The following is a 25,291-nucleotide window of genomic DNA, read 5'->3' on the forward strand; positions in this document are numbered from 1 at the left end:
TACCCGGTCCCAGGGCAGCCCTGTGACCCAAATTCATAAACTAGATTCAGAATTTGGTCCAGGGGTGGGCATAGGAACCCAAGAAAGGACAATCAGAATCACTCTTCTGGATTTTTACCTGGAACTAACGTGCCCGTATGTTGGAGGTGGGAGTGCTGTGCACACATGCATGTGCAGGGCATGGGGGGTTTCTCTTCCTCCTGTGGTCACAGAGCTGTATGGTTATAACACCTAAGCGTACTCCCCCGTCACACCAGTGGAACGAAGATGCACACAGAGGAAATCAGAGATGCGACAATCCTGTCAGGAATGTACTCAAGCCTACGGGTCTTCCTTCAATTCTGTATGCTTTGTCCTGTCAATATATTTTCTTTTGCTTAAACTGAATCTAGTTGGGTTTCAGTCACTTGCAATTGACATGATCAATATAATTACTTATATTAGGTTTTTGTTATTATTTTTGGTCTTCAAACTTCTATTTAAAGCAGTGGACCCTTTTTCAAATAAAATAGTGGATGGATCCTCCTCCAACAAAAAATAGTTGCGTGGATTGAAGCAGGTAAAGAGCATCCTGTTCTTAAAGTGCCTTCTTGGACTTCCCTTTGCACCAAATGTGATTCCTCCACTTTTTGTGAAAATGCCTTGGTCTCTACAAAACACCATCTAAAAATGAATGGGAAAGTTTTCCCAGGGACAAAAGCATCCACCGTATTACATCTGTTTCTTTTTTTAATTTCAGCTTTATTGGGTATAATTGTCATATAAATGTATAAGATATTTAAAGTGTACACTATGATGATTTGATATATGTACATGTTGTGAAAGGATTGCCCCCCTCTAGTTAACACATCTGTCACCTCACATATTTGCCTTTCTGTGTGCATGTAAGGACATCCAAGTTTTACTCTCTTAGCAAATTTTAATTATACAACACAGTGTTAACAACTGTAAGTTACCAAGTTTTACATTAGCTCCTGCCGCCTTATTTGTCTTAGAGCTGACAATCAGGACCCTATTACCATCTCCCCCTGCTTCCTCCAGCCCTTGCCCCTGGAAACCACTTTTCTACCCTCCATGTCTATGAGTTTGATTTTATTTTTGTACTCCACGGGTTTTCTTTTAAATACATGCCCGCATGAGGATAGCTGTATCTTTCTACCACACTCTGCCCTGGTTAGTGATAGCTCTAAACAACTTTTCTCCTCATTCTACTCTTGTTAAAATACCCGTTGCCTACTGTGCTGTATGAAAAATTCTGCGACAGAATAATTAGCACTTAAAAGAGTAGTCAAGTGATTTGTGTCGTATCATTATGTTCCCAATTTAATTTTCACTTGCTCGGATATTAGGTTTTAATATTGTATAAAACTAACAAATCCAAGTTTTAAATTGATTTCTTAATTCTAAAATAAAAGTTGCAAAAGCTATTTTTATAAGGAAAATTTTATAAAGAAAATGTGGAAAATTTATCTATAGTTTCTTGTTGAGAATTAAGCTTAAAGAGTGAAATGCAGTATGAAAGTTTAACTTTGTGATAGTGAACATTGTTCTTCTTTATAGTCAGTTATTCCTTAAAATAGGAAATGGTTAATTTAAATGAGTTTCAACTTCAAGAGATGAGCAAACTTTGTTTTAATAGCATGCCTTTTATATAGAAGTCAAGAAGGTTGATACAATAATGATAATAATGATGATGTTTTAAATTTGAACCTCATGAGGCATCAGTCATTGCAATTAAAGAAAATTAGAAATGAAAAAATATAATCAATACAAGCATAGCAACGTGAAGTCATCAGTTTTTTTCAGTGTGCTTGTAGCCATTATTGGTTTGGCCTACTCAGCATCTCTTTTTGGTAGAGCATCTCAAATTTCCTTTGGAGAAGTATGCTCCATCCGTACTGAGGCAACAAGGTTGAGAAGGGGTAAGACTGCATTTGCAATTTAGCCTGGCCAGACAAAGCCCTGAATTGCCTTAGACACAGGGAATGGTTGAAAGATGAGCATATGACACAAATTCATCCAATCAGAGAGAATCCCAGGGCTTATGAGGGAGCCACTAGAAGAAAAGTCTATGTTTAAAATTGGAATAGAGAGCTCAGAAATATCCATGTATTTATGGTCAGCTGATTTTCAACATAGGTGCAAAGAACATACAATGGGGAAAAATAGTCTCTTCAATAAATGGTTTGGGGAAAACTGGATATCAACATGCAGAATAATGAAATTGGATCGTGATCTTATACTGTATACAAAAATCAACTTAAAATAGATTAGACTTACTTGTAAGACCTGAAACCTTAAAACTCTTAGAGAAAACATAGGAAAAAATCTTGACATTGATGTTAGCAATAATTTTTTGGGATATGACACCAAAAGCAAAGGCAACAAAACCAAAAATAGACACTTGCGATTGTATTGAACTAAAAAGCTTCTGCACAGAAAAGGAAAGAGTCAACAGAATAAAAAGTTAACCTTCAGAATGGGAGAAAACATTTGCAAACCATGTATCTGATTAGGGGTTAATATCAGATTAACCCAATAGCAACCTAATAGCAACAAAAAAAATCCCAATTAAAAAATGGACTAAGAACCCAAATAAACATTTCTCAAAAGAAGACATACAAATGGTCAAGGTTATATAAAAAGCTGCTCACTATCATTAATCATCATGGAAAATACAAATCAAAATCACAATGATGTATCACCTCATATCCATTAGAATGGCGATTATCAAAAAAGCAGAAGTAACAGGTGTCGATAAGGATGTGGAAAAAAAAAAGAAATGTTTGTATTCTGTTGATAGGCACGTAAATTGATACAGCCTTTGTGAAAATAGTACGCAGATTCATCAAAAAATTACAAATAGAACTGCCATCTGATCCACCAATTCCACTTTTATGTATACAGCCAAAGGAAATGAAATCTCAAAAAGATGTCTGTATTCCCGTATTTATTACAGCATATTGACAAAAGCCAATACATGGAAACAACCTAAGTGTCCACTGACAGATGAACGGATAAAGAAAATGTGGTATACGTGCAACAGAACATTATTCAGCACTGAGAAAGAAGGAAACCCTGCCATTTGTGACAGCATGAATGAAACTGGAGGACATTATGCTACGTGAAATAAGGCAGGCACGGAAAGACAAAAACTGCACGATCTCACCAATATGTGGACTCTAAAAAAATTAAACTTTCAGAAACAGAGACTAGAATGGTGGTTGTCAGGGCTTGGGTGATGGGAAAAATGGGGAGATGTTGGTAAAAGGGTACTTGGGTTCAGTTTTGAGGGATGAATAATTTCTGGAGATCTAATGTGCAGTATGGTAAGTTTTGGTAGTAATACCATACTGTATACTTGAAATTTGATAGGAATTATCTCAAATGTTCTCACCACAAAAAAAAAAAAAAATTAGCTATGGGAGTCAATGCGTATTTTAGTTTGCAGTAATCATTTCATAATGTATATAAAAACGTCACATTGTACACCTTAAATATATATACAATTTTTGTTGTTGTTAAGCGTATCTCAAGGCTGAAGAAAATAAAGTCAAAGTCTGGAAATAGTGACTTAGCAAAGGGCTAAAACCAGAGATTATCAGCCAAGAGCTGAAGGTTTATGGAAAAATTGGAGCTTGATATCTATGCTAAGGAATGAGTAAGGCAGGAATTTGTAAGCATAATAAGGGACATTTGATAAGCAAACATCAGGATATTCCTACGATATCTTGCACAAAGCCATTCTACACTACCTAGGAGAAATTTTAGTTTCTGGCATGTTTACATATTTTTTTGCCCTATTTCAAATACAAATGTAGATTCTTTTTGTAGTCTATTGCTAATTTTATTTAGAGTTTAGGCTGGGTGAAATTAGACATATATATTTAAACTTGCATCTTAATTGACATCTAATAAATAATTAAGTCTTATTGCAAATGTCAGTAGCTGAAAAACATTCGCTGGATCTTTATACGTAGGAATTCATGAGCTTAAGGGATGAGAAAAAACTTTATAGGCTTATGGAATGCATGAGGCAAAAAGAAATGGCAGATTTATGAAAATAAGAAGAGACCCATGTGACTGTATTTTAGTAATTATAAAAGGATTTATTAAGAAATAAGTCTGCAAAGGTAAGTGGTGGTATGTAATGAGAATTTTAATACCATGCTCAGGACTTGAATCTTTTTCCTTCACTAAACGGAGAGGTCATTGAATATTTGTAGGGTTGACAATGATTTGATAGAAATCTAGCTAGAATGTGAATAAATCGTTCTGAGGGGAAGTGGACTGAAGGATTAGATATAGACATTGGAGAAAATGGACTTGGGGACTAGATACTAAACATAACTGGTAAGGCCCCATGGACACTAGAACAGAGACCACAGGAGTGTGGTAGTTTACAGGGAGATGATTAGGTTGTAGGTTTCTTCTACAATTGCATTATTTTGCTTTTGTCTTCTGTCTTGATGAAAAGCAATTATGAAGAAAAATGCGACTTTCCCTCAGTGTACAAGTCAAAATCCTTTAACCAGTAAAGCTCTAAAATCCATCCCTAATCCCTTTTCTGATCTTACCTACTGTGTCTCCCCGTCATCCTCTCTGTTCCAGCTGAGCAGAACTTCTCGCCCTTTCTTAACCTTGCCAGGCATGCTCCTGGCTCAGACCTTTCACAATGACTGTTTCCTTCGCTGGGGATGTTCTGCCTTCAGAAATCTGCGTGTTTTGTCCCTTCACCTTCTTCTAGTTTTCGTGCAAATGTTATCTTATCTACATTTTCCAGGAAGGAAGGCAGAGCAGTGAAAGTACTCTGTGTGATATTTATAAGGGGGGATCCATGTCATTATAAGTTTGCCCAAACCCACAGAATGCACAGCACCGAGACTAAGCCCTGAAATAAACTGTAGGTTTTGGGTGATGATGATGTATCAACACGGGCTCGTCTATTATAACAAACATCCCACTCTGAGAAGGGCTATTGGTGATGAAGAAGGCTATGCACGTGTGGGTCAGTGGGTGCATGAGAGATAGCTATACCTTCTATTTAATTTTGCTGTGAGCTTAAAACTGTTCTAAAAAATAAATTCTATTTAAAAAAAAAAAGTTAAAAGAGGGAGAGTAGGCTGGGAAAGGATCTGAGGGGAAACTTCTGTGGTGCCAGTAATGTTCTTCTCTTGAACTGAATGTGTCCCCTGTGTGTAAGTCCAGTAAACTGTATCCACGTGTCTACCATAGTAGACATGCATTTCAGCCTTTAGGCATGGCTTGTGTTTTGGATGTGTCTGACTCCACCAACATTAATTCATTATGTACATTCAAAGGATTGTAACATTTGAGATGACGTGGGAAACTATGTTTTGATTAGCACAGTTTTGCAGAGCATTTCATGGTTCTTAAAAAAAAAAGCAGTGCAGATTTCATTTCAAAATTTAACATAAACATTTATTTGTCATTTTAATTTTAATTTAAGCAATACTGGTTTTTATTACATATTATATAAATATATATGCATATACTTTCTAAGAAACAGCATAGGCCTGAAATAAAAATTAGTAAGCATTTAGAAATAATAATTAAAATACAATAATAATAAAGTGCAAAGGAACATATACAGTGCTAAATTGCATGATTCCGATAAAAATGTAAAATTTTTTTTGCACTCTTCTCCCTGTCTGCACCACCCCCACCAAAAAAAAGAAAGAAAGAAAAAAGAAAAGTCAGCAGACAGGAGCGCTTAAAGATCAAGGTAAATACTGGAAGATAAGTAGCACCTTTAGTTAATAAAATGATTGTCAACATTGATTTCCAGGAGGCCAAAACGAGCACTTCTGATTTCATAAAGAAAATAAAACTAGTTAATATATTCCATGAAGTTTAGCTGCTGTATACTTCAACACTTGCATAGAATGTTTACGAACAAAATAAAACAGAGTATCAATTATAAGATAAAGAAACTGCTACAGGTGTTTGTTTTCCAAATTTTTAAAAATTAGCCAGAGAATTCCTCTAATATGCATTCAGCTTGCATCATAGAATCCTGCAGGATTCATTTAATAATCTAGTTCCATCAATTCATTGCAATAAAGGAATTATTCTGTGCCTGGCCCCTTGCTAGGCATTAAAGTTGTCATTATAACTAAGGTAACGTCCTGGTCTACTGGGAGCTCAAAGTCTAGTAAAGAGAGATGAATTTGAAAATATATTAAAAACTGCAGGCAAAACACATACCCACACAGAGTAATTCAACATTTGGTTCCAAGTTAGTTACATAGTGAAACTTAGAAACAACAATAGAGACTTTTTTTTTACAATAGAGATTTTTCTAACATAGTATGTCCATATAACACCGTAATATAAATAAAAGATAAGTGGTAAGTGATTTAGTAGTCAAATAAGCTTGCTTAAAAATGAAGTTGGAACATATTGAACTAAATATATTTTTTAAATGATCAACAATATAATATATTTCTGATTTAAATAATTCTACACTCTCTTTAGATAAAAACCAAATATGTGTTTGTATGGAGGTGCTGGGCTAACTGGCATACCACTTTTGGTTAATTTTTTCCCAGGTTTTATTTGCCCAGTTCAGAACTATTATATAGACAAAAATTACAGACATAAATATATATTCCAAGATCATCATAGTTACTTTAAGTACATTCATCTGTAAGAAGGCAACAAGACGAGGGTTCTAGTTTTAAACTTTGACAGTCATTTATATTAATTATTTTTTTATACCTTATTGATTTTTTTGAAAAGTGAAATATGTACAGTCATGATTTAGGTCATGTTACAAACAACTGGGTGGTCACCTTTGGCGTCAAGCAAAACTACCTTTCTCTTTAATTCACTCTCATAGTAATTGACAGACCATGTGACAGTATGATCATCTGCTCTGTGGTCTCGAAGATGCCTCCAGAACCAACAAATCAACCACATTTTAATTTTTTCACTTAACAATCATAAAAATACAGCCTAAGATGTAATTGGTATTTTTTAAAAATTCTGTAGGTTAACCCCTGAATGCAATCCTGAAAAATTCTTGCAGAAGTTAGCTAGGTGTAGCTAGGCCAAGGAATGTGCAATGTCTGTCTTATTAGAAACATGTCATTAGGTAAAACTTTCACCCCAATAGTCTTACTTTTAATACCTGCCCAAATGTAATAAAAAGATAAGAAAAAATATGTTGAAGGAATATAACTACTAAATAAAATGGTTTCAAAAATTCCTCAAAAATGAGGAACTATTCATTCTAAGAAATGTTAATCAACATGGCTAGTTTAGAATAATTGAAGGAACGTGCTTTTAAATAAAGAAGTTCAAATCAAATGTAAAGTTTAGAAAATGTCTGAGAAGATCCTGCTCTTCCATCTTCAACACAGAAATTTCTATACCTGAATAATATATAAGTAACGTGCAATCCCACTTTGATCATCATTGCAAAGAAAGGACCCTGTGTTAAGTCGATGCACTCGCGGCAGTGACTGAGGCCCGCCCCCGTCACGGTGCCAGCGCCAGCTGAGTATCCGGATGTCAGTGTGGCCGAATCCAAACACATCACGGCAGATGTGTTTTAAGGCCCGATTCATGCAAAATTTTACTGTGACACATCAGTTTATCAAAACGTTTATCATGTATGTTCTTAGGGTAAATATCCTTAATGAACTAAGCAACGAATCTTGAGTGCAGACTACTGTTTTCACACTTTCACAGAGTGAATTCCTCACAGGGACCGCTCTTTCCTTTCACCAGGGATCTTGTATTTAGGATTTTTTTTTTTTTTTCTGGAATGAAATCAAAAGGGAAAAATCTAGAAAGAATATCTAGAGAAGATGGGGGCTGGAAGTAGACGGAATCTCACATAACAGAAACTCTAGTCTTAACTGTTGTAAATTTGCTATTGTCATCTAGGTGAAATGGCCATTTATTTTTTTACTTTTATTTTTTGCAGCTTATAATCTAGCAGATGGCCATTTATTTGTGCTTCTTTTCGTGTTAAGCACTGTAGTAAGCACTTAATGTGTATAATTTCTTTTAATGTTCATTACCGCCCTATGAAGTAGCTAAAGTTCTTGACGTTTATAGTGAGGACATTAAGGTACAGAGGGGCTCATATAATCTTCTGTGGGGTTTCAAACTTGTTTCCATGGTGCAATGACCATTTAAGAAGAAATACGTTGGAGATAGATCTTATCCTAGTCATCCTCAGACTGTTAAGTCAACAAATGCAGTTGCCCTGCTCTCCTCAGCGCTGTCAAACGGCAACCATCTCTTGGATACAAGTTAACAATTTAACAAACTTGTATTGCCCCCTCTGTGCTCTGGCATGATACTTTTAGAAAACAAATAAGTGAATAAAACATGAACGTAGGCAAAAAAGGAATTAATGGAATATTGACACATGGATTCTATAAACAAATTGGTGAGTTTTTTTAGTGACTTACATATTGCTATAGCAACACACATTGTGCAAAATCCTTCATCCCTGTAGTTGTTTGTCCAGCTCACTAAGAATCATCTGCTGTGGGAATCAGGAAATAGTCCTCAAATTAAATTTATAAATGGCATTTTGCAAAGTATGATTCAATTAGGAGAAATATATTCATTTTGTAAATAAAGGATTTATCAAGTAAGGTTAGAATATGTGTTTCCAGAAAAATACAGATTTACTTTCTATTCACCATTACAAACAAGATGGTTAATGGGAAAAAATAGATTAAGAATTAAAAGACCTGGTTCTATTTCCAACTCTGCATTTACTCGGAGGACAAATACATGTTTAGGCAAAGCGCTCACCTGTTCTAGTCTTACTCTCTCAAAATACAGGTATCTAACAAAACTAACTTAAATGTATAAAAACCAAAATACAGCACAAATCAAAATACAATGGCATTTAATGCTTAGAAAATAAACACTCTGGTTCGCATGTCCTTTCTCACTAAATCCAGAAATATTCATGCTTTAGTTAGACATAGAAAGCACTTACCAGAAAAATAAAGCCCATTAAATAACATGTCAGAAATGTGTACTCTAATGAAGAAGCTCTACAAACTGAGACTAAAATGTTTTCTAGATGCATATAAAAATAAAGCAACAACAAAATACTCAGAATAAAAAGGCTTAATCAGAAGAATATGTCTGAAAATTTCACCCTGAAATTCACACGAGATAAGCATTCCATTCTTTTGTTCATCTTAAAAGAACTTTTTACTGACTTATGTCTTAGTAGAAAGTTGGGTAACTGTTTTCAAATAGAGCTGTTTTGCCATATTTGAATTTAAAACAAAGAAACAAACAAACAAAAACTTGTTTTACCATGTGAAGAAAAACAGTTGCTGATACGGTGATGAATTTATGATCACTGAATCTTACCTACTAAAATTCTCCTGAACATTACTTTCCTTATTAATGAATATATACGAAGACTGGAAAACATGGAGAGCATTGCAGGTAGAAGTATAATTAAACCCACCAAAGAGACAAAATGCTATACTAAAAAGTCCATAATTAGATAAAATGCTAAAGACATTATGAAAAAAGATGAAAGAAAGGTAATTTTTGAAAATAACTATAGGGAAAAAGGAGGGGAGGAAGGTAGGCAGCATGGGTTGGGACAGGAGAAATAATTTGCTCTAAAATAATTTTCATATGCTCCGTTAAAATAAAATTATTTTTGCAATATTACTTTTCCTCTTAAGGTCGAGACCTAAAATTATGATTCTCATTGTGATGATAATTCTTCCGTGAACTGCACATAATTGTGAAATAAAGTGAAGGCAAAGCAGAAGACTGAGAAAACCAGACCACAGGACCTTGTAAAGTGTTACAACCTGGTGTACAATTTGTTAACAAAGAAGAGAAAGTCAGAACTACCAAAAATGTGAACTCAGCAAATTATTGATTTTTTATAAAATATCAACAAAGATAGTTTGTGATTTTGATTATACAAGCATTATAATTACCAACAATTGGGGCTTTTCAGCTTTTAAGTGCATTGCTCAAACATGAGATTATGCCCGTAAATATGTAGGACTCAAAACCTAAAAAATAAGTGAGATGAATAAAATAAAGCTTGTAATCTCAATTTTTATCGCAACGATTTTGATGCTCTTTGGTACTGTGAGTTGTTACAGTTAGGAATCTACTTGGTAACGGTATGATGTGTCAGTGATGTCACTGCACTGGAAGAGCCTACAGGACGGTATGTAATGATGGCATGCTGTGACGGTAAGCTGTGTTTCTCAAAGTTCCAGGCACTTTGAGAAAATTAGAAACATCCTGAATAGTGTCAAGGACAGAACAATCTAATTTTCTAGATTCTTAAAAGTCATATTCAATTACCTATTTATCATGCCTAAGGAAAAGTCATAGTAACAGAAAAATTATCTAGAACATAAGCACCTTCCTTATCCCGGAAACCTCAAGCCTACAGTCACACGAGTTCCCCTATTTGTGAACATGAGTGGTTACAGCCAAAAGCAGACACTGCCGACCCCAGGAACGTGGCCATTCCTGCAAATCAAACAAACAAGGCCAGGTGCGGTATGAGTGACTTTGTGCAAGATGTAAGACACTGGAAGTGCACCATCTGAGATAGCGTTAAGGAGAACAGTGTTCCAAGGATGTCAAAAGTTTAGGTGGAGAGGACAAAAGCAATGCACTCGTTCTCGCTGCAGAACAACGGGCCAGAAGGAGAATGACAATGTTCAGGGACACTTGAAAAATCAGTTACGGTGTAGGAACAGTTGCAGTAAGTGATGAAAGTAAATATATACTGTATCGATGAGCCGAATTATTTGTACCTCCTAAACCTTTTACAAGTTTTTGGTAGCTTGGGATGAACCTGTAAGTGGGAATCACTATAATTCTGAATATAATGTTTCACAGTAAGTACATTTAATTTTTGAGTCATAATAAGTAGCAACTAATATGGGAATTACTTGTCCATAAAGAAAATAGCATTTTTCTTCTGAATCCAACTTCAGGGAAAATATATTGTGCTTGAGCCATATAAATGTCATTATTTTTACAAAAAAAGTCACAAGCAATTATGGCTACTATACAATCGTTAACCATCGTTGGGGATAATTTGCTTTGGTTAGAAAGGCAGGCAATTTGAAATTACATATTCAGGTTATAGCAAACACAGTCTCTAATAAACACTCAATAAATCATAATACAAATTGCAGTTAAAGCTAATTGGTTCATCACATAAGGTTTAATTTTTTTTTGCATCTGTATTTTGTCTATCTTTGTATCTCTAGCTTCTATGGGGTGACAGCGTGGCAGTGAACACCCTAGGGGCTCTTTCTAGTTTTAGATAAACCTGAGTTTTAGTTCTGGTTCTGTGTTCTGTCACATACTACGTTTTAACTTTGGGTAATTTGCTGAACTTCCTTGTTTTGTTTCACCTATTTATTCCACCAGGCCAACAGCCTCCACTTCTGATTAGGCTTGAATATTAAAAGGTACTTCGCAGGCAAAATGCAGGACACATAAAGATTCGTTTCCTTTCCCTATTAAACTGAGCCTAGCAATCATGACTGTTTATTTTGTTTTATTAAAAGCCCGCAACATGTTAAGATTTTTTTTTAAAAGGTATTTTTGGATGGAAAATAAGTTTCAACTAACTGATTGTTTCTCTGCATTTTATAACATCAATACGAAATATATCAATATAAAAACAGTTACATCATACATCTTATGGTCTTTTTCCTGTATCCTCAGTTGCCATGTATAGCCAGAGAAGGATAAGTAAAAAAATACCTAGATTTTTAAAGTGCATATTCAAATATATCAAACCGAAGTATTTTACTTATTACCTAGCGTCCTGGGGAGAGCCAGGAGATCAGGTGGTTAGAACTCGATACTAAAGAAGTGAAATTCACAAGCAATGTGAATTTACACTGAGAAAACATCGTCTTCCAACATGAAGGACACCAGTATGACCCACTGTCCCTTAAATGTGTTCTGATTGGCTCCTAAAAGGATCAGGAAAGGATGGTGATGTGTCAGGGCATGTCTAAGACCCGTATTCCATCCACAAATTAGTAAAGGCATATTTAAGATTAAACAGTGAAAAATATGAGGTGTCTTGTTATCACAAATGAAAAAATACTTAAACCAGCCAGTGGTCATGAATCGTTTTGGTACCCTGGTTTATGATAGCCTTCCTCCTGCACAAGCCCATGAGAGAATGGACGACAAGGGGTCATCGTGCTCTCTGACTCTGCTTCATGATATCGTGAACGTCTAAACCGTGTCATTCTCTGGGGGAAGAAATAAATTCTGCACTAATTGTTGCTGACATGGAAGCCAACTGTATCTCCTCCTCTTATGCAACTTTATAATAATAAATGTTCGAGGTTGATCGTCTCTTCTCACTCTTTGAAAGATTCTGTCGGAGGAACAAATATTCTAACAAGTTCAAGGGATTTGGGAGAGTAAACGACTTGACACATTTATTTGACCCTGAAACAATTCTGAATCCTGTGTGTGAGTTTACATCACTCTTTCAAGTGTGTTCTGATTTAATTTTCAATGTTCACGCACAGGAATTAAGATGTGTGCATATCTGTAACTCTGTGCAGTGCTGCTGCCAGGCACGACTGGATACATACATCATGTCATGTGCTTTGAATGTGCAATTTTACTCCCCTTTCTTTTTTTAGCAATTTAACTTAATCGGTGTCAGAAATGAAAAGTTAAAGATGACCGAAGAACAACAGAACAAATACAACTTGGTTTTGACTTGACAAAAACCTCATCAGTAAGTAAATGAACCTCCTTCCAAGGAGAAAGCCACTGGAAGGCACCCACCAGGAGGCGACAAAAAGGACTGTCGCCTTAGGGCTAAAACCCAAGGCTAGATCATGACTTGCCTGGAGTGGGGAGTCTATTATCTATAATAATTTAAATATGTACCTTCTGAGAATTTAAGTCATTTTGTGGAAATATTTCAGATTGGAAAGTTACTACACAGTTTATGATGTCACATGTCCTATGACAAGTCAGAGCTGAGTACAAAAGTGCTAATAATATGAAAATAGCTCATACAAGACTCAAGACTGGATGAAAATAAATTAAAAACAGCTATATACTGTCACATTTTCCCTGATTTATTTACCCATGGTATTGGCACATACTGTTTTAGTTAACAGCTTAAAAATACAAATACCTCTTTCTATGCAAAAAAAAAAGTGAATGTCAAATGAAATATGGAATTTTATCTAGCTCGCTAAATGTGAGCTTCATGCTTAAACAGGGCCAGAATTTTACACATCAAATCCTTAATGTTAACTCTCAAAAAAGCCTGGTATCCAAGGGCATTTTTAAAGCAAATAAAGAATGGCACCTGCCTCTACTGCAATAATAATACTAATAAAAAGGAAGAGAGAATTCCTTTTGATATCTTAAGAATGACATTACTTCAATCATCAAGCACTAAATGCTTTTTTATTCATCACGATCTCATTTCAACTTCAGAATTAGAGATGGAAATATAACTTTAGATCTAATGCGTACATTCTTTCTTATTTAAAAGTCCTTTATCACTCAAAATGGTATTTATAGTTCCGAATGCACAAATCTATCCTATGCCTCTGTATTCAAGAGCGAGTCAGAGTCCCAGTGTTTTTACAGTTATGAAAATTGAGAAACTGCTAACGTTAACCTGGGTTGCAATATTGCAAGCTTCTTTCTATCCAGTTATAAACTATAACCTGCACTTCCCAAGTAACTGTTGAGGCACACACAACCTCCAGTGCTAGCAGGCTTTTTTGTCTCCCGGTTTAGTTATGTTCACAGGCAGCGGGAAGCCTAATCAGGCATCAGCCGAGGGCGGGATTTTCAAGTGCTACCCTTCTGATAATAGGAGACATCTTCGGTGGCTGAGTTAAAAGCCTGCTTTGATCTCCGGTTTTGCTTTTGCATGTTGGGGAGGGGAGGGAAATGCGAGCCCCTGGAGGGCTCCCACTCTTCGTTTACTCAGCTGGATTACTCCTAACAGTAGCCCCCTGATCACCACTGTATGTTGGGTGCTGCCCATTTGTAAGCCTAGCTATCAGGATTCCAGTTGATTCCACTTTGATGTCTCAGTATGGTCGTGAGTCTGGATTGAGTTATGGTCGTGAGTCTGGATTGAGTCTGATGAAAAGAAATCCCTGATTATTACTTTCTGAATTACTAAAATCCTGTCAAAAATCAATGGACATAGCTCATTCCTAGGGTCATTTTGGCTTTTAATTTGATTTACGTATTAGTAAATACTGCAAATTATTTGAGGGTTCTATTTGCTAGCACCAGGTATGCATGGCCCCCTTCAAAGAAATCATGTGCATGCATGAATCAAATCTGACAGTGCTCAGAAATAATGGTTTAAAATGGAGGGTTTTTTTTCCAAATTTATTTCACATATGCAAATGCCTTTTTTTAATAGCAGTTAGCTGCTTTTTCAAATTAAGATCACCCTCATTTTCACTTTATAATCTTTATCTTTAAAATCCACACTGTAAAGTAGTATGCAAATTCTTTATTCTCCATGGATTTTTTTTTAAGTTAAAAAAAAAAAAGTGATAATATTCTTTTTGAACTTGTTTTTTTGCTCCAGATACCCGGTGTGCTTGTTCTTAAGTGTGTGAAAGACTGTGTGTGTGAGCATGTTTGGGAACAATTCATTTCATTCCATTTCACACTTTAACATCAAATGAAAAATGAAATGTGGTGAGGGTATTCTTAAAGGATTAAACATACTCCTTCCAACTACTTAAACCAGGGGTTTGGGATTCAGATCTCTATAACCAAGACTGGAAGTCACTGGAAGACTTTAAAATTATTTTAACTACCACAACTAGAGTCATGTATGGAAATAAACCCATTGCATGAATTCTTTATATACATAATCTCAAAATTTAACCGCCCAAATAAGTTTTAAAAAGCAAACATTTAAAATTTGCCATTAAGGAAAATCTCATCTCCATCCTTAATTATGACTCTTCATTTCAACTAAAAGCTTCCAATACTTTGAAAATAAAATATGCCTATGAAAGTCATAAACCCTGAAATCAGAGATGTAATTCTGGTTAAATATTAGTTTCTCTTTCTGAGGGATTAACCTCTGATCCCAGATCTTCGCCACTAGTATCATGATTTTTCGAAGTGTTCAAGGGTTCAGATTCTAAGGGATTAACCCCTGATCTCAGACTTCTGAAACTTGTGACATCATCATGACTTTTTGATGTGCTCAAGGGTTTCGATTCTTGGAACTCAGGCTTATGTGCGTCCTCCAACCTCTTTTCCTTGGCGAGCAGTCTGTAGTTGATAGCATTGCCAATGAGCAGCCACACACTGGATGTGAACACAATAGCTCCACAGACCATATACATATATTTATATTGGCCGGTTTCATCCACCAATTTACCTAAAAGACAAAGAACATCTTTTAAGATAGCACAATAAAACAGCCACAAAATGATAACATTTGCAAATAAATTCTTCCCTACACCGGGTACCTATTTCTTATTTAAGGTAATATGATGAGAGTTTAATAAAGAAAAAAATAGTCCAGATTATGATTTCCTATATGCGTAGTAAAGGCATCTATAGTATATTAAATTATATATGTTAAATTAAATATGTTAAATGTATTGAAAATTATTTCCCTCAATAGAAGTGTACAACCAAATCAAGCTAGGTATATATGTGTCTGTGTATGTATTCATACATGTGTGAAATACATTTTTAAACCTACATATGTAGGAATATATAAACACATTTACAAATGGAAACATATATATGAATATATTTATAGCATACATATTGAGATTGCTTCATCCTTGCTACATTTGGTGTCTTTTCAATAAAGAGGAAAAACTACATTCTTTAGGAAAAATTCAACGGCTTTTATACGGTTCCTGACAGGGCATAATATTTACTAAATTCTTTCCCTATGCCCAGCACTAGGCTAAACATTTTATTTGTAATTTTGCACTTAACCCTTACAAGACCACTATGAAGTAGTTAGAACGTGGTTACAGAGCCAGTGAGTGGCAGGATCCGGGCTGTAACCAAAGTCTGTCTACACCGCGCATTCTTAACTACTCAGTAAAATGGCTTCACCTCTTGGTTAAGTGTCATGTCACTTTCTAGGCTAATCACAGTTTTTCAGTTTAACTGAATCTAAATTATTAAGGCAGAACTAATCAGGAAGAAAGTTTTTGATCCATTTGATTATTGAGAACATTGGACACCTAGCCTAGTGCTATATAATCAGAAGGTTTATTGACTTTTAAATATGCTTCAGTTTATACTTAGTTTTGCCTCCTGCCTATGCAAAGCATCTAATTCTTTACAATAATTATTATTAGCAAAATTTAGTGTACAGAAATCCATATTATATATCATATGCATATTCCAGGTGATTCTGATACAGACCTGTTTGTTTAGTCAGAATTACTATCATTCTGACTAGAATCTAGTTAGTGGCTCAGTATTCAGTTTAGCTACTTGTGAAATTATCTATTTCAACAAATTTCCCTGCTTTAATTAGGTTAATGTCGGAATGGGTTTATCTGAGTATGATACAGACATCAACAAAACAAAAACTGTGTAATTTAATGTTCCACTCTAACATTGGTCAAATATTTCTATTCATACAATGATTATTACACATCTAAATACCAAACAGTAAGTCTTTGGCCCCATCAGAATTAATATCACTTTCGATTGCAAAATCAACAAACATACTTTCAAAATGTTTGGGGAATTTTTAGCATCATCAAGAAACCAGATATGATCTCCAGAACTGAAGTTTCAGTTCTTTCTGAATGCAGCAGTGAAAGTTTGAGATGAAAAAAAGAAAAACAAAAACCATGCTGTCCCGACCTTTTCACTAACAAGACTAGTAGCAGCAGTAGCAACTGTATAATAAGTAACTATAATAATACCCATTCATTCAAAAGTACTTACTGAGTGCCTACTATGTGCCAGACACTGCTCTAGTAGTGGCCACATGCAATAGAGGAGAAGACACTCTAAAAGTCAAGGAGTTGATCAGGGTAACAGGAGGCGGAAACAGGATGAAAAAAATGGGTAGGATCTTAGGGCATAGGCTGAGCGCTTCAATACGAGTCCCAAATTAATTTCTGCCACTGCTACCAGTGATGCAGCAGTTTGGCAATATTAACACAATAAGCACCCAAGGATACCGCGACTGATGTAAATGTGAATACAGGTCTCAGCACAGGTAGGCGTGGCCAAATCAGATTCCTTCGTTTTCATAGCACCCAGCCACTATGCCTATGGACATGACTTGATTTTTTTTTTTCATCCCACCGTGGCTGGTAAAATACAGTTTTCTCTGTTGATTCTAAGAATTTTCTTGCTAATGAACAGGCTTCTACAACCCATTTGTAAACTAACTCTGTAAGAAAAGATAGGCCAATTGTACTTGTCTTATGTGGCAAAATCAACTGAATGAGGCTTTCATTCTTTCTGAAAATGTTTTGTTGTCGTGCTATATCTGTACTGAGAGATATACCACCCAAAAGCATGTTGCCAGGTGTCAGAGGGAAGCCCCGGTGGACAGAGGTCAACAACTCCATCACTCCTTCCAGACCAAGTGAAGAAGCAAGAGGAAAGGGCAACGGTGCCTTAAAATTAACAAATTAATGTGAGTTGTCCCACTTTCAAAGTCACGAAGGAAGAGATTTACACTTAGCATGGCAGTAGCTGTGACCACTAGGGGGCAGGAGGTCTAAGTAAATACTTCACATTTAGTGTCAACCAAAGCAATACTATACCGTGGTTACTGGAAAAGACTGGCCAACCAAAAGCATTTAATATTTATAACACTGAATTCTAAGACTGAACAAAGCCTTAACTTCAAAAATGAACTTACACATGTGTCTTTCTCAGTCTCCTTACTGGATAAGTTAGCACAGATACTTTTACAGGCTTCACTGACAGTATTTTAGACCTTAAAATCTAACGGTAATCTTTACAATTTATAAATGTGGAATATAAGTATCTGATCAAGAACATGACTTTGAATGAATTTCCCTTCATTCTTGCATTCTTATTCATATGTCCTATCAGTGGGATTATGAACGTGTTCCTTCATTAAGCATGTAACTAGTTCCGTATTAATATAACCAATATACTCCAGTAAGAACCTGTTGGGAGCATTACTTCAAATATTTGACTCATTTTAATAAAAAAGAAAAGGAATATGTTTAAAAATGATAAAGTGGCATCTTATTTCTATGATACATTTTTAAAAGCACATAACAAACTCATATGGGGGAAACCCTGAAAACTATGCTAATTATCAGTCTAACTTAAATTCTTATATTCATAAGTCCAAGCTCAGAATCAAATTTTTGTCTAAAATATGCTAATTATGAAATTGAATTAAAGCCTCAAAGTAACACACCCACAGTCTTTTAGGCGATTAGGTGTCATTATTACAAACACATTTTACACTACAAAGAAAGTTTCGGCTAATGAATATTAATTTTATGCATTTTGCTTTCTTTGATGAGAAGTATTCTTACCAGCAAGAGGAGGGCCAAGAAGAACTGGGCAACACTCCACAATTGTGACGAGCCCCACAGCGCTGGAAAACCTCTGAGCACCGACCAGGTCCATGAGCGTCTCAAAGAGGACACTGCTAACACTCCCAAATCCGAGGCCAAAAAACACAGCGTAGACCACCAGGCTAGGGTAGTCGTCAGCCAGTGGGCACAAGAGATGACACACGCCGTTGAACATCACTGCAAAACTGAAGAAGTACTGGATTCGGGGTCGGATGAATCTGGAGTTGGCAATGAATCCTACAGAAGGTCTGGCAAACATATCAACAAAAGCCATAACAGACAGCAAGAAGGCAGCGGAATACTCGTCAATTCCTTTGTCTTTGGCGTACGGAGCCAAGAATATAATGGGGGCAAAGAACCCCAGGAACATGATGACATTTCCAGATAAGTATATGAGAAACCCCCTGTGCTTAAAAAGGGAGAAATCTAAATACTTATTAATTGTTTCCCATGTTGATTTCTTCTTATGTCTCGTCTTCTCACCCAAATCCGTCGCTCTTATGCCAACCTTGTTTTTAGACTTCTTTGTAGTTAGTTTGGGTCCCACAGGTCTCATGAGAGACCCAGCCACACAGGCATTCAACAGTATACCTCCCAAAATCAAGAAGCTTCCTTTCCAGCCGTAAGTATTAAAGAGGAACTGGTTGAAGGGAGCCAGCGTGCTTAAGAAAACAGGACTTCCTGCCATGGCCAGGCCATTCGCCGTCGGCCGTTTCTTGTAGAAGTATTTGCCGATGATTGTTAAGGCAGGTTGCAGGTTGAAGGCCAGACCTAAACCTACACAGGATAAAACAAAAGGAGGAAGAACACAAGCACGTTACGCCACTCACCAGAGAAATTACTCTTTCAAACGTACATTCAAGCGGGGATGGCAGACCTGAAAACCCAACAGCAGGTAGGAAGCTTTTATAATTACATATATCAATCGGATGGCACATACACAAAAAAGTTCTCATAACTGGACACCCGAGATTGTGAAAGTTTCACATTCCTTTCTTTTGAAGACACAAAAATAAAACCATGAACTTCTACTGTTATTGTAATAATCACAGAAGAGGTTGAAACTAGGACAAAAATTATTCATTCTCAATTAAAGTTGCTTAATTCCACAAATAAATAAATCTCTCTTTATGTTTGTAGACATAGAGAGAATAGATTTCTTCCTTGTGGGCAAGAGTGGGTTTAAAATGTGAATGCTTTCTTTTCAGAGTAGAACAGAGTGGAAAGACTAAAAAGAATTATCCTTTACAGATAATCTTAGGTCTCCCAGATATTTTTTCCTTTAAAACCATGCAAATCAATACAAAAGAGTATCAATTCACGCCATTAATTTCATGCTCTACATGAATACAGAGGAACACGGTATTAACTATAAAGGTTTTTTTTTTTTTTTTTTTTTGCTCGAAACATATTCTCATTTGGGGGATTAAAGCTGTTTATATGAGTCAAAAGTTTCTACTGTCTAGGGAACTCCTTGGCAGTGCTGACACTGGCCTTTGAGAAATGAGTTACTCCTTACAGCTCACCAGGCACTACCTGGCAGCTGTAATGAACACGTTTGTTTAAAAGAATGAATAGAGTTGACTTATACAAACTACTGCCTCTCCTTCTCCCTTAGCCTAGGCATGATTCTGGATTACGTTAGGGCCTGCAGAAGTAGGAATACCGTACAGACATATTGCAAAGTGGTTACGTGTTTAGACTCGGGGACACGGAGTTCTGAGGACAAATACTTGCTGCAAGCCTCTAATACAAACACATGCATTAAGTGTTTGTAGCAGGGCTCCTCAGAACTGACACAGAACCAAGCACGTGCTCTGGAGAGTGACAGGGCCGTGTGCTCTCTGATTCTACGTCAGCGAGACGTGGGGGAGATGCAGAATGAGTGTAATTAGATCCAACATATAAATAATTAAACTGCGGTCGGCAGCTTGTAAGTGGAAGAACCCAAATTAAAACCTGGGAATTGTGTTTTGAAGTTCAATTTCTTCACCTTCTGCCCCCCCCTTCCCTATGTCCCCATCCTGTCACCTGGAACTTTGCTTTCAGATGCTAATTCCAGGTCTCCTTAGGAGACCGTGGCCACCTAGTTCCCATGTGGCATGGTAAAAGGAACACGAGACATGACACAGGAGTTCTCAGTCTGCCTCACTGACTCCGCTGTGTGCGCTGCTGGGCCAAGTACTTAGACTTCGTGAGCTCCAGTTCCCTTAACAACAGCAAAACAGGATTTTGCCAAAATCAAGTAAGCTCTAGAGCTTCAAGATGTTATGTAATGATACTGTAATCATCATTTGTTAATATTTATTTTAAAAGTAACAAAATGCTGGGCACTCTGTAAAGTACTATATATTCATTTTTTTTTCACATTAATTATGCCAACAACTCCCAAAGGAAGGAGCTATCATTTCCCTGTTTTAGAGACAAAGAGACTGAGGCATGAGAAGGCTAATTTACCCATGATCACACAGCTAACACGTGCTGAGTCAGGGTTAAAACCTAGCCCTGTCTGATTTCAGACACCAAGAAGCACTGGCTGATAATGACTCAAGATACACCCCTCACAGGTGTAATCAATGGTTTAACTAGAAACAACAAAGCCTTTAAGACCCAAAGGGATGGAACTGAAGTTAGAATAGCATATAATACTATTGATACTTGTGATACAATAATACCAAAATCATCTTTTCCCCTGATATATCTACTTGTAAACCCCGCCTGACTTCTATGGTCAAATGCAACACAGCTGACTGTTGAACGTCGCGGGGTTTAGGGAGTGCCCACCCTCTGCACAGTCGAAAATCTGCATATAATTTATCACCAGCTCTCCTCAGGATTCAACCAACCATGGATCGTGCAGTACTGTAGTCTTTACCATTGGAAGAAATCCGTATTTAAGTGGACCTGTGCAGTTCAAACCCATGTTGTCCAAGGGTTAACTGTAAATAGTATTTCTGCACAAAGGAAAGGGCATTCACTCCACCGTGACAGTTCTTAGAGACATGAAGATTCTCATTTGCCATGTCAGAGGTGTTTTACCATATCAAAGAAAAAAAAAAGCAGTTGTCCATAGGTTGTAAAGAGAAAGATTTTAACATCACTATTACTGTATCTAATTTTTTTTTATCAAATGATGCATAAGTGCAAGATTAGACTGATGTAAAATCATAAAAAGAGAAATAATTTATCTTTTTATCTGTAGGTAAAAGGAAAAGATTCCATTTCTTTAACTTAAAACTTTTTTTTTCTTAAAACTTTGAGTATAGATTTGTTTAATACAATTTACCATTGAGGCTACCAAAAACAGTGTTTTCCAAATGCACATATTCAGGTCAGCTGGAGTCTACAGATGTGCATGAGAAACTATAATCAAGTGATAGGGTGTCATTTAAAAATATTTGTGTTTAGTGGCAAATGTGCCCTCCAGAGTTTTTAAATAGAATCTTTTAGTAAGGAGAAGGGACATTGGTGCAGAGCTCAGCCACTAATCACAACACAGGCACCAATAATTCTAGTGTTAAAGCTAAACCAGTGACTTCAGGAAATATCTTTTTTGGGACCATTTTTAACCTATTATGAGCAATCAGCCAGATACTAATAGTAATAAGCAATGAAAATAATTTTTTTTTATGAAGCTATTTACATGCCAGAAAGTCTGTTTCCACAATACCGTCTTAACTAGCTGAAGATTTAATGTTGAAACAGTAAAAACCAACCAAAGAGGTTTTCTTTTTGACATTGTATCACAGCCCATAACATGTCTGGTAACTTGCTTTTTCCATTTTCGAAATTAGTGTGATCGCCCATCCTGTAGCCAGTATTTCAGTATACTCTGACAATACTTTAAGATACCATCTGATGTAAAAAGGAAATTCAAAGAAAGCAATTAGAATGCTCTGCTGCTCATGCTTCTGACAGAATTTGGCAAACAACAGAAGTGTTAAGAAGAACATGAGCTGAACGCAAAGCCGGACTTACCGCAAATGAATCCCATGGTGATGTAAAGTTGTACCACGTTGGTACTGAAAGAGGCCGAGACCATTCCCAGACAGCACAGCAAGCCTCCTGCCATCACCACGGGCCGGCTGCCGTAGTTATTCACCAGGACACTGCTTATAGGACCTGAGGCAGAGAGGAAATGAAGAAACCTTCAGTTGCTGGGTTATTTATTTATAACCACTTGCTAATTCTGAAAGCTGGGAAGCACTTTTTAACGATCAAAGAAAAATACTTGAGTTCATATGGGATTTCATGAAGACTTTTCAGCCCTTTGCAATCTGACTGGTTGTCTTTAACAATATACATACAAGCACAGGAAGTAAGAAATGAGACTTGTTTGACATACACTCTGTTAGGACCGTCATTATTCCACTTTGGATGGAAAAGCTTTTCAGCAGGACATACCTCAACTCCCTAAATATCTTTAAACACAGGTAAATTTGTGTAACAAAAATCTAGGGATTATATAAAAGACTTGTCTGTTAGAATTTTATTTCTTGGAATAATATGTATGGATGCACACATATATGCCTTTAACTGGAGCTGAATTTTTTGTTTTATTTATACCTCACTGTGACTTTTCTTCAATACTGTTTTTTTTTTTTTTACTCTAAGGTATACACTGTCTTCATATCTCCTTATATTAGAAATGAGGATGTCTTACACTTGATGGTCTCTTAACAGCCCCTGGTGGCAGGCACCTCAAAAGGCCTGGGCACGCCTGAACTTGGTTATGTCTATGGCTGGGTTAGACAAGGCCATTCCTCACATTTTGATCACATCATTTAAAGATCGTTTGAAAAGGGAATACAAATACGAATCCTGACGGATCATTGTCTGAAAAAGCTGTCGACACAGTCTGGTAAGGAAGGTCAAGAGAGTACCACCATGGAACCTTACAGAATGGGTGTCATGGTTCAGGTGGGATTGCCAAAGCTGCGTCACCAGCAGAGGACAACTGTGTGTGCAATGTGAACACCAAGTACCCTGACTAAACACTCATGGAGAAGAACAAGATCTTGAATGGACATTTTAGTCACACCTCGCTCTATTTAATATACATTTTTTGATGTGTGTACATGTGTGTATGTATAAAATATTCAGGAGTGATTAAAATAATTTAAATCATCTGTGTTTAACTATGTCTAAAAAAGCTCTTTTGGTAATTATAAAATAAAAATGCTAACTATTCAGAGAATGTGATGTCTAATTTTAGTGCACATTTTTTTCTTTAGTGGCGCCTCATAAAATAATGGTGCAAAATAACAACAGAGGCTGTCTTAGATTCACTGTAAGTACGGACCACTTTATAAGATCTTTCCAAATGTAAATGGTTTTATCTGACATTTCCTTCTTAACTTAAAATTACATTTCACCTGAAACTAGCGGTACTGGTTTGAGGAGAAAAAAATATTACATTAGGTCAGGATTCTCAGTCCAATGTTTAGCCTAGAAAAAAATAAAACAATTTCTAGTTAATGCTAAAACTGAAAAATTTGCCAAGTGCTGTTGCATTACATTTCAGAATTTCTACAGGGAGGATATTTAAAGTACACTGAAAAATATGTATATTATAACAGACACATTGATTTAGAAAAAATGAGCATTTTAATTGAAAAGCATACAGCTAAGTTCAAATAGCCTTTGTCAGAAGGGACGAGTTAGAATAAATTGATTAGTTTGATTAATTCCTGAACGTAGGTGTGGATTCCTTTTCTTAAAATTACTTAACTGTTTCAGTTCAATTCAATTCAACTCAAATCAGTTTGGTGCAATATTTCTCAAGCTCCCAGTATAAAGTTGACAGACACCACAGATAAAATAATACACTATAATCCTAAATGCCTTGTATTCTAGAGGAAGAAATGGCCAACAAGTTATTTTAAGAACCGTGATGGATGCTTCAGTAAATACTAGATTATCAGGATGAATTCAAAAGCATTTATCAATTACTGGGACTAATTATAATGATCTCCTGTCAGTAACGGATTACACATTCCCTTTTGTACGTGGTACTCGGATAACTAACAAATGGGCTATCTGATCACCATGTTTTGTAAATATGTTTGCTTAAATAGTGTACCTTAAAATTTGAAAATAATCTATGAATCACAATTTGCAATGTATTGGAAATAATTATATCTATAGGCTGGGATAATCACCTCACGCCTTTTCCCCGTGACTGTGACTAAGGGTAGCCACTAAAGAAAACGTTCAGAGGTGTTGGCCCTTTGTGAGCAGACTTTGCTAATTTCTAGTGGCATCATTCAAGACGCAATGAGAGTTTTTAATTTTAACAAATAATTTCATTTTATGTTATACACCTTAGTTAAATGATATCCTGTAAAATTACATGTTTATACAAGTCATCTATAATCTTTTCCTAGAAAAAAAAGATAATTTTTAAGTGATTTATTTTGAAATAATCAAAGATCTGTACCCCTTAATATTAGTTGCTTATAAAATATCAAAATATTTCTACTCTGCAATAGTTGTGGATCAAAATTAAAATTATGATACAGAATAAAATGTACTTATTTTGTAAAGAACCTCTAAATGCTTAATATTAGCTTGCGGAGGCATCTAACATTAGATATAGGACCATCCAATACCTCTCTCCAACCTACAAGAAACTTAGTTTATTTTATCAACAAAAAAGATGAAGTTTCAAGAAAATAAATAAATTCTCATCACAC

General features: G+C 36.0%; 1 protein-coding gene across 7 annotated transcripts in view; it reads right to left on the reverse strand.

Annotated features, from left to right (window-relative positions):
- Positions 1-5,415: 5,415 nt before the first annotated feature.
- SLC16A7 (solute carrier family 16 member 7) overlaps positions 5,416-25,291 on the reverse strand; it is a 143,927-nt gene continuing 124,051 nt past the window's right edge. For all 7 annotated transcript variants that reach the window (XM_031462343.2, XM_031462342.2, XM_031462345.2 and 4 more), the window contains 3 exons: positions 22,575-22,718; positions 18,555-19,373; positions 5,416-15,421 (listed from right to left, as the gene is read on the reverse strand). In XM_031462343.2, the coding sequence (XP_031318203.1) occupies positions 15,084-15,421; positions 18,555-19,373; positions 22,575-22,718 (1,301 nt within the window). In that variant the 3' untranslated portion in view covers positions 5,416-15,083. The remainder of the gene's footprint in view (positions 15,422-18,554; positions 19,374-22,574; positions 22,719-25,291) is intronic.

This window comes from Camelus dromedarius, chromosome 11 (assembly GCF_036321535.1).
Source record: "Camelus dromedarius isolate mCamDro1 chromosome 11, mCamDro1.pat, whole genome shotgun sequence".
NCBI lineage: Eukaryota > Metazoa > Chordata > Mammalia > Artiodactyla > Camelidae > Camelus > Camelus dromedarius.